The sequence below is a fragment of the Labrus mixtus genome, chromosome 5 (genome assembly GCF_963584025.1).
Source record: "Labrus mixtus chromosome 5, fLabMix1.1, whole genome shotgun sequence".
Lineage (NCBI taxonomy): Eukaryota > Metazoa > Chordata > Actinopteri > Labriformes > Labridae > Labrus > Labrus mixtus.
Window position 1 is genome coordinate 3,420,803 of NC_083616.1, and position 20,058 is coordinate 3,440,860.

A 20,058-nucleotide genomic window follows, 5' to 3' on the forward strand; every position below is an offset into this window, starting at 1 on the left:
TCCAAAACGATGAGGTAAGGGCCGGCTGAGTGGCGGCACAGAGGGTGGCTGTGTTTTACATGCACACAGCCCACGTGATTTCTTTTAGGGAATGGAAAAGCTGAGTCCGTTTCTATTCCTTCAGCTACTATCCCAGCTTGACTCCGGACATCGACCATGCCCCCAGAGATTCATAATCTGTACAGTCTGTCTCTGTAAACCTCTGCAGGGGAAGTCGGATACATGTACCACAGCATCTGCAAAGCAGCAATGCAGACTCACAAGACTAGGGTGGGTTTTGTTTGTGCACTGTGCTGAAATAGTTTGAAAAAGGAATTTGTCTTTGAAAAAAAGTGCTCTTTGACGGAGTTTGAAAAATGTCTTAAGACTTGTCACTCCAGTCAACTTTGGTTTTCATGTCCTCTTAAAGGAGATCTATTCTGCTGATCCATATTTAAATACAAACTGTATAATGTTACAATGTTGGATGTCCAAAATAAACCACAGATTTTATTTTATTTTTTAAAACACAAGATACTCAGTTGTTGGTGTAATCCCCGAACATGGTTTACTGCCGCTGTGAACGAGAAGAAGGACTTTCCGAGACTTGGCCAGAACCTTTAAACCTGGTTTAAAGCCTCTTGACGAACCGTTACATCACGCCCACCTGTCAATCATGTCAGCTACGCTCCTAACTATGGATAACATGTATCGTTCATCAAATCATAACAGAGCCGTAAAAAAAGGAAGAAAGTGAGAAAGTGAAGGTATTTTTAGATGTTACACTGATATATCCTTTGAGGTTATATGGTTTGCTTGTTTGCAAACAGTTGCAGATGTACAAATCAAGCAGTTATGAAGAACCATTATTTGTTAGCTCTATGGCTCCACTATTTTCACCAACGAGATGCTAACAGTGTCTGTCGGTCATTTGGTGCTGAGTAGCTAGTAGACAGAAGGTTTGCAGAACATTTACACATGCTGAATATGATGCTTCAGAGAGTGGTGGGAGGGAATCGAAACAGTAAAGTTGGAGGCTCCACACTGAGCTGAAAGGGGATCATTCTGTTTAAGTTCAACTCTTTGATTAACCAGTTTGGACAGCCGTAAGACTGTTTTCACAGACAGTGCTATTACAGCTACAAACACATTGAATCTGCCCATTTTCAAAATTCTGCTGTGCCACTTTAAAAGTTGTAAAGCTCAGGGCTCCCCAAAACATGTGGGTGAAGTTTCTTGTTCTAAATCCACTCTGATCCTGTATTTGATCATGTCTATAAACCCCTCTAATTCAGCCCTGCTCAGAACAGGCTGTTTCTGTGTCTGTACCTTTAAATATGTAAATGAGCTGTGTCTGTATGCCACGCCCCCTCTCTGGAAGGGCTTGGGTGGCTCAGGCTTTCCATGTCCTATTGTTTACAGTGAGAAGGCAGACTCAGAGGGCAGAACAAACACCTAGCTGTGGGAGTGTCACCCACCTGGGGGAGGGGTTACTGCCCTTTGTGATGTCATAAAGGGAAAATCTCCAAACGGCCTGTTTGAGCACACATTTTCTGAAAAGTGGAGCAGGCAAAAGATGGAGAGGATGGACTTTTCTCAACATTGGGGGGTTTGTAGACAAGTTAGGGACATGTATAGTGTAAGAAAAACATTCAGTGTATTTTGAATAGTATGTGACCTTTAAAACTTTACAAAGAAGCAGAGGAGATGGTCAGTCAGACAGAGAGTTCACTCTGGTCTGCCGTTTACTCATTACACTGGAATGTGGATATTTGAGGCCTTCACAGTGAGCACAGAGATAACAAAGATCTGCTTTTTGGGACAAATAGCTCGGAGCCTTTTAGCCAAAGCTGAAATGGAAGCTCAGGGGAGCCTCTAAAATCTGGCCACAACACTGACAGTTACGATCGTGACACCTCATAACAATTAGCAGTTACTGTAACTTCACTTTCGCTGACACACTTCCAGAGCAGGCTATAAGGAAAGCACAGCTATTAAAACAGAGTATCTCGTGACTTTACATGAGCAGAGCTGTACTCAGCCAAAACTTAGACAGATTTATTGTTTGAGGAGCTGTGAGCTCTACTAAGCTCATGAAAACAACATCTCTGTGACATTTGAGAAGCTTTGAGAAATACTTCAGTGATGTCATCATGGATATCTCAGCTTCAGCTTTGAGTCTACAAGTCGAGGGTGTGATAGTTTGATATGACCAATAGTAGGGACTCTGTTACTCTTGTGATTTTGCCAAATATTTAAAACTATTTAAGCATTAAATTAAGCATGCTTGAAGTGCTGTCTTCTCTGACAACAATGCAGCAGCCAGTATGTCCTCCTTCTAATTTTAGATTCTGGTCCTGAATGCTCTGGATTTGTTTGGACCAGAGAAGGGAGGCGCTTTTAAGGAACCCCCACACGGCTGTTTTGGACGCCCCTCAGTTTGCCAGATATGAGAGCAGTTATCAGGTCAACAGGTGTTGCAGTGATGGAAGCAGCAAGAGAAGTGGTTCAGATAGAAGTGATTGTACCCGACCGCCTCTGCATGTTTCTAATAAGCTCCACGAGCAGAAACGTGCTCAAACTAGGATCAATATTGGAGATGTTTTTGAAAAATGGAGAGAACACAGAAAGGTTTACAGACCGATGCAGAGCTGGATAAACACTGAAGCTTCAGTGTCCACCACATGGTGACCTGTGTGAGCATCGTCTCTAGAGAGGAGGGGGGGCAAGGCATCATCGACAAAACTTTCCAAATAAATAGCGTAAATATTGCTGTGTTCCCCAAAATGATGAATGAGCACTCCTGGCTGTCTTGCCAAATTTTAATGACATTGCCAAGACAGTTGTACTAAGATTAAAGTACAGAAACTGACACCAGTGTCTGAATGAAAAACCCTTTCACTTTAAAATGTAGAAACAGTTACACAGGCTCTCGTGTTGCTTTCACAGGAGAACTAGAAAAAAGAAGCTAAGTCGGTAAGTCAAATGGCTTTCAGGAGGCTGGAAAGGTGTCTCCTAAGTCTCTCCTTTTTGTGAATTACAGAACAACATAGATCAGGAAAAGACTCTCCATGGGTGATGTTACAGTAAAAGTTAAGGCACAGAGGCTGCCATGTGTTGTGTTCACTGCACCGAGTGGATGAAGCACCTGTTTTATGTTTTATCTTCTATAAGCCAGGCGAAAACCAACGGTATCAGCCTGAAAGAACCAGTGGTCTTCCACCAACAGTTCAGAAGAAAATTAGCCACTGGAGCTGTTGGTCAGCGTAGAAGACGGGTACATTTGCTCCACGTCATTTCACAAATTTGAAGAGAACCAAGTTAAAAAAAAAAACATTGAGGTAAAGGCACGATATATAAGAGAAAATTCACAGCGCCCAAGCCCCTTTGTTTGAGCACTACCTGAGCACACCCCCAGAAAACCAAAACAGTCCATCAAACCATCGGGCTAAACAAAGCTTGATACAGTTTGTAAGGCGGTGTATATTTACCTCTACATGGTTGGGCAGTGTGTTGATGAATTTGAATCCAGGGATCCTCTTATCACTGCAGACGACACCTACGTCCTCACTGTGTTTACAGTCAGAAACACCAATCCCATTGGAGGGACACAGTGCCAACGTCTTTTCTTTGCCCGTGCAGTGGAGGTTGTCCAACCAGATGGGTCCTGAACAAAAGAAGAAGTCATCAGTGCTTTCACAAGCTGGAATTTTCGCACTAGTACCAGAAACGACATCATTATAATGACTATGTTTCATACTGAATGGAGAACAGATATTGCTGTAGTGTGTGTTTTGCAACCTTCTCCTTTTCCATATTTCGAGGATGGTGACCAAGAGATGGCTTCCATGTAGCCCAGCTCCCTGCACACCACCTGAGCCGCATGGATGTTGAAGTCGTCGTCACAGACAGTGCCCCATTCGTTGTTGTAGAAAACTTCCACACGGCCTTCGTTGTGTTTCCTCTTGTCTCCCGCCAATCTGAGCTGGATCCTGGGAGTGTCTGGTGACAGCTGTGGGGCAGTGTACTGTTCCTGCACTTGGTCGGTGAAGCCCGTCGGGTAGCCGAGGTGCTCGTACTGGGCAAGAGCCAGCTCTAATAACACTGACACAATGAGTGTGCACCAGAGCAGGTACCGGGTGCACAACATTTTGGTTGGAACTGTTGAAAAAAGAAAAGAGGAGGGAGCCATCAGTAAAGATTCTTAGAAACTGTCCTAGACTGTTCTTGAAGATCGTACTCGTTGTAATTAAGAGATACCTCAAACTCATTTGAGGGGAAACATTAAAAGACAGTCTACAGATTTCACAGCCTAAGAACCTCCAGATAGTCTCAGCAGGGTTGTGACTTGTAGTCTATGTTAAGAACTTGGCCCTCTGGGTTTCCAAAATGTTCATCTTTCAGGCAGGATTAGGGGCATTGAGGGTCCCTTTCTTTTTCAGTCCATTGAAGGGCACTGTCTTAATCTGAATTTTTAAGAAATATCCGGCCTGATGCTTATGTTTGCTAAAGATGTGACTTCCTTTAAAGATTTAGCACAGACTTGTGTAAGTGTATAAAAATGGTAAAAAGGACTTGAGCTAAGGGCTGGGCAATTAATCGAGTTTCAATTTCAAATACGATTTAGGCTTCCCACGATCATGAAAAGAAATAATCCAGATAAAACAGTTCCTGTGCCGCAGTGCTGCGCTTGTTTAGATCACAGGTTTTGTCATTTGTGGTAAATGTTTCAGTGTTTGCTGGTATATTGTGGCCACAAAAGAACATCACCACTACCTGAAAAACACAGTTTATTTTATGTATTATTATATGTTATTATTTTAACTTGTTTTGCCTGTTTCAGAATGTTATAGTGTAATGAGTGTTTAAGTGGTGCTGTGACTCAGTTGGTAGAGTTGTCATCTCTCAACCGGGAAGTCGAGGGTTCGATCCCCAGCTCCTGCAGCAACATTTCCGACATGTCCTTGAGCAAGACACTTAACCCCAAATTGCTCCCACTGCTTTGTCAGCAGCGTATGAATGTGTGTGAATGGATGAGTTACTTCTGATGGGCTCTTTAGCAGCCTCTACCATCACTGTGTGAATGTGTAGGTGTGACCTGAAGTGTTTAAGCGCTTTGAGTAGTCAGAAGATTAGAAAAGCGTTATACAAGTTCAAGTCCATTTACCATTTAAGTTTGATAAATGCTTGTGATGAAGGTGCTGTAAAATCAACGAGTAATCATAAGTTCATAAGTTAATAATCATGATCTCAATATCAATCAAAAAAACATTTTGCCATAATCCAGCAGCCCTACTTGAGCTGACTACTCAAAGTGGAAATAATCCACCTACACACCTACACATCCACACACTGATGGTAGAGGCTGCTCTGTGAAGTGACCATCAGAAGTAACTCATCCATTCACATCCACCAACGAAGCAGTGGGAGCAACTTGGGGTTAAGTATCCTGCCAGAGGACCCAACGGACATGTTGCTGCAGGAGCTGGGGATCAAATTTCCGACTTTACCTTTGAGAGATTCCGACTTTACCACTAAGCCACAGCCACCCTTGTTTGACTAAAACAACATACAGAGTTTGGATTTAATCATGATTGCGATATATCAACAGATGATGTGAAGTTGCTAAACATATTTTAGTGTGATTTTTTTCCCAAATACTTTTTGTCAATGGATGATTATTTTAAAGAGGACATTGTCCCCCTCCTCCACCTTTTCAAACAGTCCCCTGTGGTCTAAATAAAACATCTGTGCTGTGATTTGGTCAAAATATAACATGAATCAAGCACCAGAGGAGGTTTGTGACCTTGTATAAACCAACTCTCTCAGAACGCTCCGTTTTGGTGTGTGTGTCTCTTTAAATGCAATGACCCCCCCCCCCCCCCCCCCCCGCGAGTTTCCCCCGTAGACATCACTCCTCTGGTGAAAACAAAAATGGCAAACCTGCGCAAAAGTTTTGTTCTAGACTGGGGGTGGAGTCCTGGAGATACCAGGGGAGGGGAAGGGATTTTTTTTTTACCAGAATCCCACTGTGACATCACAAGGAGAGCACATTTGAAACAGAGCATTTTTCTCTGTGTTGTAAGACTTATGCAGACCACAAACAAAGGACTGGATGGGTTTATTTCACATTTTGTGGGTCAGTAGACACTCAGGTTACCCGAATATATGTTCAAAAACACTACAAGTGGATTTTTCACAATATGTCCCCTTTAAAAAAGTTTTCTTTGGGGCGCCGGTAGCCTAGTGGTTAGTGCGCCTGCCCCATGTACGGAAGCTTTAGTGCTCCAAGCGGGTGGCCCGTGTTCAAATCGACCTGCGGCTCCTTTCTTGCATGTCATTCCCCACTCTCTCTCTCTCTCTCTCTGTCTCTCGCTGATTTCTGACTCTATCCACTGTCCTGTCTCTAAAATAAAGGCATAAGAAGTTTTCTCTGCGTTATGTTCAGAGAGTCCAAACAAGCTGTACTCCAGCTCAAACATCTGAAGGGGAACATGATGCCAAACTTACACAGGAGGAAAAAAAAGACACACTGCTTTACTGTACCATAAAAGAGAGAGTGCAGCTAATCACACTGGAGTCAAAGGCTGATTTAACGATTACATACTGAACACACAGACAGCTGACTCGTAAACTGCTGGGTCTCTCTGAAACCCCTTCAGTGTTCAAACCTGGATCTTTTGCTTTTGAGTAAAACATCTGGCAGGAGAGTATAGTTATCCTTAAACTGCACACTTTCTACTTTCCTCACTGTAACGTGGCAGTGGTTACACAAGCTAGAAACAACACACATTAAAGAATGAACAGATGGAATGAAGCCCTCGGCCTCAGCGTCTGCTCACAATGTGTCAGTCCAGACAGCAATGTTCATTAGAAAAAAAAACACTCTGTCAGCGTTCACATAAAGACTCAAGTTCAACCAAGGCAAAACATACAGAGTTAACACTAAAGCCTACGACACAGAATGAAACCTGGAGGGATAAATGTTTAATCAAACAACAAACGACTACTCATATGACTTTTCAGGCACAAGGTGATCCTGAGATAATGTGACTATTGGATCAAGCTGCAGACACTTACAAACATCCAATCAAACAAAGTGGGATATGCACGATGATGACACAGTCAGCTCCCCTTCAAAATAAAATGTCTTAAAAAAAAGTCCTGATAATCGGAAAACCTGTTTTTGCTTCAGAAACACGGACAGATTTTAGGGGTGTTTATCAAACCATATCCTTCTCTGTGTGGTTGAGCTAAGAGGTCAGGATTCAAACAGCTCTCCTCCTGCACCGCTCTGAAGCACTCTGATGAAGCTTTGGGAGAGTTGAAAATGTGGGGTTGAGAGTTCATTATCATACACTATTTGAGAAAGTCCACCCCAATAATTTCACCGATATCAGAGAGTAATGGCCTTTTGTATCACATGTACCAATAGATCCACATATAACCTGTCCTGTAACAAAGGCTGCAAATAAACGATTGTTTCCATTAGTTAACAAACGACAGTATGGATTATTATTATTATCAATGTACCAATATTTGTTTTTAATGACATGCCAGCGGTGCACAGAAATAGCCTCGTGAAAGAGATGTTTTTTTTTTTTTTTTTAAATCTAATCAGAAACAAAAACACCCAAATGGGTCAGTAGCCTATTTGATATCACATAAAGAAGAGCAGCACACCTTTACGTTGACATCGGCATACTGTGGTTATATTTTTTTATAGGCCTATCTGCCTCCAAAGACATCCTCTTTTTTTATACTGTTTTAAAGTTAGGCTGCTGTTCAAATAGCTAAATCTAGTTTACATGATCTGATTTTAAACCGACTTCATCGAGTGTGTTTTGCATAATATGATCAGGCTCTGTAGTCGGACTTACTTTCCGTGTCGCTGCTGAGGACTTTCCCCCCCTTAGGTCGGGTATAGCTCCCTGCAGGCTGCAGCACCAGGCAGAACACGTACAGGCTTCAGTGAGTGACTTGTTTCACCTCCCGCTCTCTAAACTTTCACTCCCTCTCTAACACAAAAGTCTCTCAGGCTAAGGAGCGGAGCTGCGGTTGCGAGGGGCCTCGCCCACTTGGACCCACCTCTTCTTCGATGAGCTCACCGGAGAGATGAGATGGCCCCGGGACGTGGAAACCTCGCGGAGCCCTCATGAACGCAGCGCGGACACAGAGTGAGGCGACAGTGCTGCCTGTCTTACAGGAAAAAGTAGAGCCTATAATTCAATGTTGGCTTACATTAACAGTAGCCCATAATTAGGCTACTTTTAGTAGGACCCAATGCCAAGGAGGTCATTTGGAGCCTAGTAATAATAAATCCATAATGTGGCATGACGTCACCACTGAGACCTCACAGGGAGACTCACGTGGCCACTGCGCGTGTGGTTGATTCATATATTTCTTTACATATGTAACTGTTTGATGTTCAAACTATAGCCTCATAAGTAAAACTGGTGTGCGCACGTCCAATCAAAATGCATAGCTCAAATGTGCAGAGAAAAAAATGTATTCACTGCAGAAAAAAGAGAAAGAGCTGAATAGTGTACAGACCTTTCTCTTTTTTTCTGCAGGTCATATCACGTTTTGTCCATTTTCATCAACCCTGAATCTATCTAACTCAACTGTACTTTGTTCTATCTACAAACACATCTTAATTAGTTAGGCCGTTCACCGTTTATCCAGAAAACTTTTGCCAGAAAATGTGCACATCACATGTAATTTCATGCTAAATAAAACAGTCCATCAAAAATCTTATCTAGACCAGGGGTTCCCAAACTTTTCAGCTCATGACCCCCCAAAAATAAAGGTGCCAGAGACTTGGGACCCTCACTGTAACAGAAGGTGGATAAGGCATATAATGTATTACGCAGAGCCACGGCCAAACTGTGGTTACACAAAAGAATACAACAGTCTTACCCAGTAATTATTGAAAATAGGCCTGGTCATGTATTGTGAGAAAGGCTAGAGGCAGAATACAAGTGATGTTCATGTTATGACTGCAGCACTGAGTGGAATTAACCCAAGACCATATACTGGCATCCTCAGTTTGCTTACAAATAATTCCAACCCAAGTAGCCTGAGAGCTGCTGTGGACTGGTGTGTGGACTGGTGTGTGGACGGATATGTGGACTGGTGTGTGGACTGGTGTGTGGACTGGTGTGTGGACGGATGTGTGGACGGATGTGTGGATGGATGTGTGGACTGGTGTGTGGACGGATGTGTGGACTGGTGTGTGGACTGGTGTGTGGACTGGTGTGTGGACAGATGTGTGGACTGGTGTGTGGACGGATGTGTGGACGGATGTGTGGACTGGTGTGTGGACTGGTGTGTGGACAGATGTGTGGACTGGTGTGTGGACGGATGTGTGGACTGGCGTGTGGACTGGTGTGTGGACTGGTGTGTGGACGGATGTGTGGACGGATGTGTGGACTGGTGTGTGGACGGATGTGTGGACTGGTGTGTGGACTGGTGTGTGGACTGGTGAGATGCTCATCAACTGCTTTTGCAACTCAGTTATGTTCCCTTGTGTTTCCCAGTGGTCTCATCTTTATAGTCATGTTTCCGTAGAACGAGGCATCAGGCAGCAGCTGCTTTAATCTGATTGGCTGGAGTGATGTGTGTTATTCTTCTTTACATTGAAAGAGTGTCAAAAAAACAAAGAAATATTAAATATACATCTAAAAATACATTACCAATTTATTGTCACAAATACTGTTTTTATTCTTGTTCTGTTTTACTCCCTCTGCCCTCCAAGTCTTCACAGCCCCCATGGCACTCTCTGGCAACCCCCCAGGGGGTCTGGACTTTGGGAAACACTTGTCTAGACTATGGTGTTTAAAAGTAATCCAATAAGATGTCAGATAGGATCAAATCTTGAACCTGGGTTGTTCAGAAAAAAACAAGGATTAACAGCATCAGATACATTAATGAAATCTTGATTTCTGATCCAAGCAGGGGGTTGGATTCATGCTGGATTACAGAAAAGCAATGTGATCAAACTTTGAAGTCAGTCAATCAAAACAATGTTTATGATGTAACTTCAGAAATGCCTCTTGTCAAACTAAAGTCACATGGTAAATAATGTAGACAGTGGTTCTGACCTTCTGTGGCTCGTGACCCCACATTGACTTCACAAAACTCTGGGGACCCCAGACCTCAAAAACACAAACTGCTTATTGCTTAAATTATTATTTTTCTTCTGTGTTGCAAGTAAACATTCATCTTAGGCCAGATTTAGGCTACTTCAGGTAAATGATTGTGGACAGAGGCAGAAAAGCCAGGATGAGATGTGTGCACAAAGTTAAGATTTTAATTTCCTCAGTGTGAGATACTGTATGTACAGCCAGGTGAGGGTATTAACAAGGCTGGACATTAATGCTGAACACGAGGCATGGATGAGAGACAGACAGGGATACTGAGAGTTTGATAGTTCATAGCATGGGCTATACAGCTCACACTGGAGAACACCTTGCAGCATAATTCAGGAAGATTGCTATAATATATTTTTTATTGATCAATGATTTAAAATTTGTTGGGGCCACATTTGAATTCAATGCGACCCAATATGGGGTCTCGACCCAAAGGTTGGGAATGTCTGCATTTGCTGTGTGAAATGAAGGTTTGTGTCCTCACAAAATATTTCCACAAACAGCTTCAATATGTTTTAAAATAAAGTTTCTTGATCAGGTGGATCGCATCCATTTTGCTCAAACTGTAAACTGGTTTAAACTGGTCCTGGATATAAAGAAAAGGAGATTACCAAATCTAAAACAAAAAACCAAAGGCATTGCATTTAATCTTTTCGATCATGTGCAAACTGATTATCCTCACCCTCAGTTAATACACTTTTAAAAAAAAGTTTATTTCGGGAGTTTTGTCCCTTTTTATAGAGATAGGACGGTGGATAGAGCTGGAAATCGGGATGAGAAAGAGAGAGAGCGGGGAATGACAGGGGGGAAAGGAGCCACAACCCGGGCAGCACGCATTAACCACTGGTCCACCAGCGCCCCCAGTTAATACACTGGTACAAGCAAATCATGTACTTTATTGATACAGAATGTAAAATACATCACCCAATAAAGTTCAAATGTAAGAAGTAAACGCTATAGTCTTTGGAGAGCTTACACAGAGTCAAACAAAGACATGTGACACACAGCTTTGACAAAACCTTTTATTGTTGAGCAGAAAAATACATTTTAAGCTTTAATACATCAAATACATATTTACATATAGGGCACGACAAACAGCTTCATCATGATGATTCTGACATGAATGGATTCATATTCATCAACATTAATCACAAAATATGATTTGATAATGAACGGGGGTTTCCAAAGGTCAAGCTGCCAGGAGCAAAGGGCCGAGGTCGGATTCAAACCCACGGCCGCTGCGATGAAGACTATAGCCTCTGTACATGGGGCGCATGACATAACCACTAGGCTATATGGAGACCCGTGATGGCCATTTTAGTCTTTAAATTAGAATGAAATAAGAAATGATTGACTTTGACACATTGCTCGCATTAGAATATATTAAATGATAAAATATGTGGAATGATGATGATGGAAAAGATTTGTTGTGTTTCTTGTTGTTGGCATAAACAATTGTTTTTATGACCAGCTCAGTTTACATTCAAATAGATAACCCATAACCCTCACACTGCAAAGCCACACCCTGTTTTTCAAGCAAATTGTCATAGTGCATGTTTGATTCAAGCAGCTTTGAGACTGGATTCATTAATTTTCTTCTTGAAGGATTGGCTGTAAAAGGAGAGCAGAGAAGGACAGTAAACGTTAATGTAAATAAATCCTGTAGTCTTCATCTCAAATCTGCTGGATAAGGTTCTCACCGTGTAATTGATGTCCTCTGGTCTGGAGTCTGGTCGCTGCCATTTATGATTGGACAAAATCTTCAGCACAACCATGCCGAAGGCCACAATCAAAACTCCTAACATGTTTGCTAAAACAGCCTCAGGTGGAAGCTTGGAATACGGCTGAGTCCCAGAGCTGTGGAGACATACATTGAAGAGGAGAATTTGAATCTGTTATCTTTATATATAACAAACATTACCAAGAAGCACACAGAAACATCGCACTCACAGGACAAAGAAGAGCTTTTCGTTGATTCCTGAGATGCAGGCTGCGATGCTGAGGGTCAGTATGCTTCCTCCCATCCACACATGTATGGGCTTCAAAAGTACACGAAGTGATGTGGGGGACCAGGGCAGGAGGAAGCCCGCCATACCAACCACCCACTGAACGGAGCGAAGCAGAGACATGCACAGATACAAAGAAAAGCAAGGACACATAACCAAAGTTCAATAAAGTGTCCAAATAAGAAATAACCACGCCCACCTCATTACACATACATGACTTAAAGGTCACATATGTTGTAAAATACACTTAACCATGTTTTCCTAACACTAATAGTCTGTCTACAAACCCCCCAATGATGAAAAGAGTCCATCCTCTCTGTCTTTTACCCGCTCCACTTTTCAGAAAATGTGTGCTCAAACAGGCCGTTTGGCGATTTTCCCTTCATGACATCACAAAGGGCAGTAGCCCCTCCCCCAGGTGGGTGACACTCCCACAGCTAGGTGTTTGTTCTGCACTCTCACCGTAAACAATAGGACATGGAGCGAGAAAGCACGAGTACACACAAGCCCTTCCAGAGAGGGGGCGTGGTCAGACACAGCTCATTTACATATTTAAAGGTACAGACACAGAAACAGCCTGTTCTGAACAGGGCTGAAATAGAGGGGTTTATAGACATGATCAAATACAGGATCAGAGTGGATTTAGAACAAGAAACTTCACACACATGCTTTAGGGAGCTTTGAGACTTATTGAAGAGGAGGATAATATGTGATCTCTAAGAAATAGTTCTATTTCTGTGTTCATTCTGTGAGTTTGCATACCTGTATGGCGAAAAGAGCAGTAACAGCGATTCCAATCCAGCTGTGTAAGGAATAGAGGTTGGGAATATTTTTAGCATTGTGGAAGTCAAATACAGCGCAGAGCCCGATGATTGAAAGCACCAGAGAAATGAGCATCAGTGCAGCATGCAGGATTTTCCAAGGGAGTTTATTCTGACCCCAGGTCAGCGGGACACGGTACAACACAGCTCCTGCAGGACAAAATACAAACTTTATTAAAACATGACACAACAATGTGCTATTTGGGGTAATATAGTTGAATTATTTTTTTTGTCTAGCTCTGAAGGGCTCTTTAATCACAGGGTGGTAAATAACCTTTTTTTTTAAAAAATAATTCAGACCTGAAAATCCAACCTGAGGACTCAATTAATCTCACAGAGACTTTGTTAAAAACTGGAAATATGAAGTCAAACACAAGTTATATAATGGGATATGTAGGACTGAATGGTTTTGAAGCTAAAGGGACTAAAAGTAAATAAAATAACTTTACTATGAGAGGTCTGATGAGGTCAAACTTTAAGTATTTAAAGCTGCAATATGTCACTTTTCCACCTTGAATAAGGAGTTTTAAATTCGATCTAGTAGTAATGGAAAAGACCATCGATGGGACTCAGAGCCCCCTGCAGAAACAGATGGGTGACGTCACTCAGGCTTCATCCATTAAAGGCAGGGTTGGTAATTTTTGAAAACTAGCATGATTTTGAAAGTAGCATTCCCTCAGTGCTCCCTCTAAAGCCACGCCCCTTACTTACATGCACAAGCGCCATTGGTCCAGAAGCGGACCTCAGCTCATGCTTTGAGTGTTGGCTAGTACATGCAAGAGGTAGAGAGCGAGCAGGGAGACAGGGAGGCGTGTGATTGGTTCATCAGATTGGTACCTCGTGGCAGACATTGGTTGAAGTTTTTACAGACTTACAACTGATACAGATGATGGATTTACTTTGTTTCTTTTTCAGAGAACATGAGTTATTAATGTCTGTCAGGACCTAAAGACAATTTCAACCAAAATCTTAAAAAGTGGATCTGGAGAAAATAACAAACCCTGCCTTTAACATTAACAGTCTATGGTGTGAATACATCAACTGCACAAACAGCAGCAGTTCAGTCACTACTCACTTTCTGCTCTGGCAGACTGAAAGAGAAGAAGTCCATCTTGTATAAACACAGCAACGTAAACAAAAATATATTTAAATTTTACTTTTGTAACAGTAGGAATGAAAGCTACTTATAGACGTCCAAAAGCACCATTGGCCTCGACCTCATGGGGGAAACACGGCGTGATTCAAAACTGGAATAAATATAGTATTTAAGAAGAAACAAAAGTAAGAAGCAGAACTGAAACTCTCAGTTTCTAAATTAGAAAAAAGGCACTTACCGATACCATACAGCACAACCAGACCTGTCACCATCAGGACAGGATGCCAGTTGAACTGCAGGCCGGAGCCATCCCAGGCAAATCCTCCACGCCAGTGACTGTTCCATACACTCACACACACCACACACGCCAGGCCCAGGCACAGGCTGAGGACGAAGCATGTGTAGAAGCTCACAGTGGGCCTCATCCTAGAAGAATCTGATCTGCAGGCTAAAGGAACAGAATCAAAAAAGAGGCAGTGAGACACACAGAGTCATGTTACTGCTTTGTGCCAAACTTCTACAATTCATTCAGCAGATGTTTTTATCCAAAGTGACGCACATCAGAGAGTAAGATCAACACAAGCAGGGATCTAGAGAGGAGGAAACAACATCAGTAAGAGCAACAGAGGACAGGAGGGTTAAACATTAAGAGAAGGAGTAGGAATAGATGACACGATTAAAAGCAATAAAATGAAAACAGGAAGGGATAGATCAATAAAAGCAAACCTATAAAATGTTCACCTCACAGTAAGGAGGATCAGAGACCGTAAGTCGTGCAAGAAGGCATTAAAAATGACTTTGAACAACTTTCATTCAACACATACATACTTAATAGATAAGAAGTGATTTTTAAAAATGTCAGAAAATTCCTCAAACTCCTCAGAATCTGAAGGTTTGATTATCATCAGAGATGTTGGTGAGTGTTGCCTTACCTCGTCCACAGCTGCCGTGTGACTGACAACACTTCCTACTAGTACAACGCTGAATAGAGGGGCGTGTCCGGAGGGGGGGGGGGGGGGGGGGGGGGGGCAGGTGTGGCATGGTCTCGACCACAGTAAACGAGACCAAGACATACTGGAGACCAGAGTGCTCTGAGACCGAGACAAGACCAAGACCAAGACCAAGACCAGGACAGAGTCAAGACCAAGACCATAAATATTAATGAAAAAGTATCATCTTGTGTGCACCGGATTGTAAAAAGGGGACGGTTGTCGCGGTAACCGGGGGACACAAATCAAATTATGTATTAATTATTGTTAATTGTTCATTTAGAAAGCTGCATTTTCCTTCCAATCACAGTAATGACGTGTAAAAAAGAGTCTACCAGTGGTGATCTTGACTAGTCTTGATGATTTAAAATCCGGAGTCTGGCCAGTCTGAGAACGAGACAAGACCGAGTAAAAATGCTTTCGATTCAGAGACGAGATCGACACCTTCAAAAAGTGGTCTCGAGACCGGTCTTGAGACCACTTTCGAGTACTACAGCACTGCTATTCAGGCTGTTTTCAACCGGCCTATTGTTTGTACTTACTCGTGCATACTGTCTAACATGCAAAGGACTTACGCCAACACATGAATTTCTGTAATTTAAACAGATAATAAAAGTTTGCGTGCAGCTTTGTGAGTAAAATTGTGACTTTGCACTTCTTTGTTTTTTTTAAGACCCGAAAGAATCAAGCTAAGAAGATTTACATGTTGTGATTTTTGTTTTGCTCACATACCATTAGTGAGGATAGAAAGAGATAAGAAAATGTTATTCACCGGCGTACGTGTGCCCACAAACATCATGAGCGGTCATCATCAGGTGTCTGTGATTCACATGTGGTGTGAACGTGGGCAGATCCCGTGACAGTGTCAAGGTCCCTCTTAAACTCTGTCACTATACTATCTCATAAAAGACGCACACAGACAGCGGACATCTTCAAGATCCCCTAAAACCAGCATAAAACCACCACGGACAGCATAAAACCAGCACACTGCCAAAACTCAAATCCAAGCAAAAAGTAAGTAGTAAGCAAAAAAAAAAAAAATCTTCAGAAGAGGCAAGAAAAAGTCTTGTTGAGTTTCTTGAAATAAGATCTACTTATTTAGAATAATAGATCTTTAAAAGTAAATTTTGCTTCATATTTGCCTGCATAAATCAGCACCCCATGTGGTCCACCCCAGTTAAAAAAAAAAAAAGGAGTCTGTACACGCCCCTGGCTGAATTTAATCTGAACACCATCTCATGAAGGTGTTGTTGCTTTACATCATCTTTTATTCTGTGGTCATTCTCTGTCTGACACTCACAATCCTATTTGTTCTCACTTCTAGTTTCTCCCGCTCAGATGAATTCTCACTTCCACATTCAAAGGTAGTATTGTTGTCTCTGAGAGGGAAGCAGTTAGAGGAAGAAGAACATCTGCTGCCTACAAATGAGATGAAACGTTGCAGCGGGATGCGTGAATCTGAATTTTTGGGGGCTGTGATTAGATGAATCTTGGCATCCAGAAATACGACTCTCTTCTCAAACAACCATATCCCTTTCATGCTGTTCATATTCTACGCCTTCAGAGTATAGTCCGGGTCAAACATCAGAAATCCCCTCACGACTTTCTATACCACATTTTAAACTATTTCTGCTGTTACTGTGAGTCACGTGTATTCAGATGTGTGCTGTGTTTATTATTTGTGGGGCTTTGTGCCCTTTTCTTGTACGTGAGTCTGTCTGTCTGTGCTGCGCTGCAGGTATACCCGCCCACGTTTGGGAAAAGACTGCCTGTGATTGGATGGAAGCTGGTGCTGCGTGCCTGAGTGTTATTGGAGGGTAGCGGGCAGGGCGTAACATACATAGTCTGTTTGATATTAAAAAACAGATAATTAATCCTTACTTAATGTTTGAGAGAGCGGGGCGGGGTGCTTTTCTTTGACACCGCACGTTTATGGACCATCACACTATATCAATATCACTTCCTATTTAACTAAAGAGCTGAACACATAACAGTTTAAAATATTGTTACTGAAACTGAAAATGGGAAGAACATCCATGGAAGTTTTGGGGTTTATAATATGAGCATGTGTAACCACTATAAATGTAAAAACACTGTCCTTAATGCCATAACATCAAATAAAATCCTCCTCTAGGGTGCACCGGTAGCCTAGCGGTTAGCAGGTGTCCCATGTTTGAATCTGACCTCCTTTACTGCATGTCGTTCCCCATTCTCTCTCTGTCCCCAGTTTTGGACTCTAAGCACTGTCCTGTCTCTAAAATAGAGCCTGAGACTGAATAATCGGCCAGTCGATATTAGCATGTGCAGTAACTATCAGTATCTGCAATTTAATTATCACAGATATGCTGCGATATATCTTTGTCCTACACACTAGTATTTCTCTTTCTTTCTGTCACGAGCAGAGTGTGCAAGAGATAACTGCATTTGAGGGAACAATGCAAAAATATCTAAATCTATATGTATCTATCTCTACAGGTTGAAGATAGATCTGAGAAAGATCTCGGCTGATATATCGGTATCTGATTTTTTTCTCTTCCTGATATCGGTGCCAAAAATGTTCATATCTGTCGGGCCCTACTGAAGATATAAAAAGCCCAAAAAATAAACCTTAAAAAAAGAACACTTAGCACACATGACGTTAAAATGATTATTGTAAACAAACAGACATGTTGTCTTCCTGAATCACCATCACTCAGAGTTATATCGGCTTCCTCCTGGTGGAGGATCAGATCAGCGGCCTCTTACAGTCTCAAGCTCTGCTGTCATAACATCAGTCACTTCAGTGGCAGCTCAGGTACTTTAATAATCTTATGACCCGACACCTCTTCTGATCTCTGTTTAGACCTCAGGTATCTCGGAGTTCATGGATTCTCATGTGTTTGACTTTAGATTTTTTTTTTTACGTCGCAGGTATCCGTGCTTGCAGGTGCAGATCTCGTAACTGTGTCATGGCCTCCTTTGACCTCAGTAAGACTTCTCGTCCTTAAGTGCACCATATATGATGATCATGAGACTCCCCCCATGACTCTTCAAAGACCAACAGGTGTCTGTGTCTGCAGGAGCTCTGTGATTCACATGTGGTGTGAACGTGGGCAGATCCCGTGACAGTGTCAAGGTCCCTCTTAAACTCTGTCACTATACTATCTCATAAAAGACGCACACAGACAGCGGACATCTTCAAGATCCCCTAAAACCAGCATAAAACCACCACGGACAGCATAAAACCAGCACACTGCCAAAACTCAAATCCAAGCAAAAAGTAAGTCCTGCACTGCGTGTAAGAAGCAAAAACAAATCTTCAGAAGGGGCAAGAAAATGTCTTGTTGAGTTTCTTGAAATAAGATCTACTTTACTTAGTTAGAATAATAAATCTTTTAAAAGTATATTTTGCTTCATATTTGGCAGACATTAATACTTATTACCACCTATTTCAGTCCTTATTTTTTATTTTCACTTCTTCATAAGATTATTATCTGCACTTGTCCAGAATGTGGCTTAAAAAATGCATAATTAGATATTTTAAACAAGAAAATAAACAAAACACTTCCTTAGATTTGGGTTTTGCAGTGTTTTCCTCCTTGATTTGATACCAGAGTCAAATGTACAAACAGCTACAGCTATACAGAAATATTAAATTAAAGAAACAATCATGTGTGTAGTTTGTTTCAGGCTGAAACATTCAGGGTGTTTTTACTGATGTCAAAAGTCAAAACAGGTCAAACTGGACACGAACAGAAGAGACACATTTTCATTTCTAACCAGACGAAGTTGTTTCAAATTTACAAATTAACGACTGAATCCTTCAAAGTAAATATTTTTCAGTCTACTGAAATGAACAGTGTCAATATTGAATATCTTAATTCATGAGACGGCTGGTGCGCCTCTTCTTTATCATTTCATGTTACTGTGTGTTACAAATAAAGACGTGTAGTCATACCTATCGTCCCTTCCTGCTGTTGGCGTAGATCTGAACAGAAAACGTGTTCAACCAGCGAATAGACGTCTTCCTCTTTAACACACACTTCACCTGCTGTGTGTGAACTTTAGTGTTGTGAATAACAACAACTGCGTATACGAGTTAAGTCATTTCATTTTGAGGAAATAACGCATTTCCTTATTGACAGCGCAGTGTCTCATGGGAAATGTAGTCTTACTCGGGTTGCACATCCAGCAACTCTCCAAACGTTGATATCGACATTTTATAATAATGATTCTTAAATGGTAATATTTTAGTTCATATGTTCAGCCTTAATGATTCATGAGATGACACACTTTAGGTTATTAATACACTTTGAGAAATAAAGTCCTTTCTGCACTTAAACCAATGACACTGAGCAGGACAAGTGCCCAAGTACTAACATGAAATATAGAACAAGTAGCAAAAAAAATGAAATCATTTTAGGCAGTAAAAAACATGAAAAGCGTCTGTATGTCCAGTAAAAAGCCAAGAAATATACTTCAGATGAAATAACTTAACAAAGGGACAAGTTCAAGTGTATTAAGTCTATTAATAGCCACTTCAACAATACAGTTGATAGGTGACAAGGTGAGGGGGGTCACGAGATTCCTTCCAAGAAAATGGTTTAAACTAGCATATTTTACCTGTTATTGTAAAAATACAGTATATCCAAAAAAGTAGTTTCTTACAATAAATTACAAAAAATGATATGATGTTGTTTGGGCTTTTGTGAGTTGTTCTAATTCGATAGGCGCGTAACGCAACGTTAAATGTTTAACCAGCTCCAGGGACCATGGGGGTCCCCAGTCTCTAGCACTGTTATATTAGGAGGAGCCCCCTGACTTTAGAAACTGTGTTGCCTCCCTCACATGTGGAGTTGCTGTTGTTGTCTGTGACTGTCACTGATATGACTGCATGTTATCCAAAGTGTAAAGAAGAAGCTTTACTAAAGGGGGAGGGCATTTGGTTTGGTTGTCTGACTTCGGTTGTGTTTTAGCTCCCCCTGGAGGCAGAAGAAGAAGCAGAAGAAGAAGAAGAAGAAGAAGAAGAAGAAGGAG

The 20,058-nt window shown here is 41.7% G+C and overlaps 2 protein-coding genes and 1 long non-coding RNA gene across 5 annotated transcripts in view; 1 reads left to right on the forward strand and 2 right to left on the reverse strand.

The window, feature by feature from the left end:
* The window catches only part of loxl2b (lysyl oxidase-like 2b), a 43,321-nt gene extending 35,274 nt beyond the window's left edge, over positions 1-8,047 (reverse strand). The window contains exons 1-3 of the mRNA XM_061037340.1: positions 7,860-8,047; positions 3,781-4,140; positions 3,471-3,646 (exon numbers count right to left, since the gene is read on the reverse strand). Coding sequence (XP_060893323.1) covers positions 3,471-3,646; positions 3,781-4,129 — 525 coding nt within the window. The 5' untranslated portion in view covers positions 4,130-4,140; positions 7,860-8,047. The remainder of the gene's footprint in view (positions 1-3,470; positions 3,647-3,780; positions 4,141-7,859) is intronic.
* Positions 8,048-11,138: 3,091 nt separating this feature from the next.
* LOC132973769 (lysosomal membrane ascorbate-dependent ferrireductase CYB561A3) lies at positions 11,139-19,137 on the reverse strand. Of its 3 annotated transcripts, none has more exons than XM_061037364.1 (6): positions 18,980-19,137; positions 14,292-14,501; positions 12,899-13,107; positions 12,081-12,235; positions 11,831-11,987; positions 11,139-11,741 (listed from the first exon to the last, which is right to left on the reverse strand). In XM_061037364.1, the coding sequence occupies exons 2-6, from the start codon at positions 14,476-14,478 to the stop codon at positions 11,718-11,720; spliced, it is 732 nt and encodes a 243-aa protein (XP_060893347.1). In that variant the 5' UTR covers positions 14,479-14,501; positions 18,980-19,137; the 3' UTR covers positions 11,139-11,717. The 3 variants fall into 3 exon arrangements, with proteins under 3 accessions (XP_060893347.1, XP_060893346.1, XP_060893345.1); XM_061037363.1 differs by lacking the exon at positions 18,980-19,137 and adding an exon at positions 15,815-15,945; XM_061037362.1 differs by lacking the exon at positions 18,980-19,137 and adding an exon at positions 14,986-15,062.
* LOC132973774 (uncharacterized) lies at positions 18,204-20,058 on the forward strand. Its single transcript, XR_009673073.1, has 2 exons — positions 18,204-18,301; positions 19,998-20,058. It is a non-coding gene; the product is annotated as an uncharacterized LOC132973774 (long non-coding RNA).

Bases quoted from the DNA above. Each gene is read 5' to 3' on its own strand.
- LOC132973769 (XM_061037363.1), bottom strand. From the start codon at position 15,854: ATGATGACCGCTCATGATGTTTGTGGGCACACGTACGCCG. The intron at 11,988-12,080 runs GTGAGTGCGATG...ATGTCTCCACAG, and splicing joins GAAAAGCTCTTCTTTGTCCT to CTCTGGGACTCAGCCGTATT. The intron at 11,742-11,830 runs GTGAGAACCTTA...CTCCTTTTACAG, and splicing joins CAGAGGACATCAATTACACG to CCAATCCTTCAAGAAGAAAA.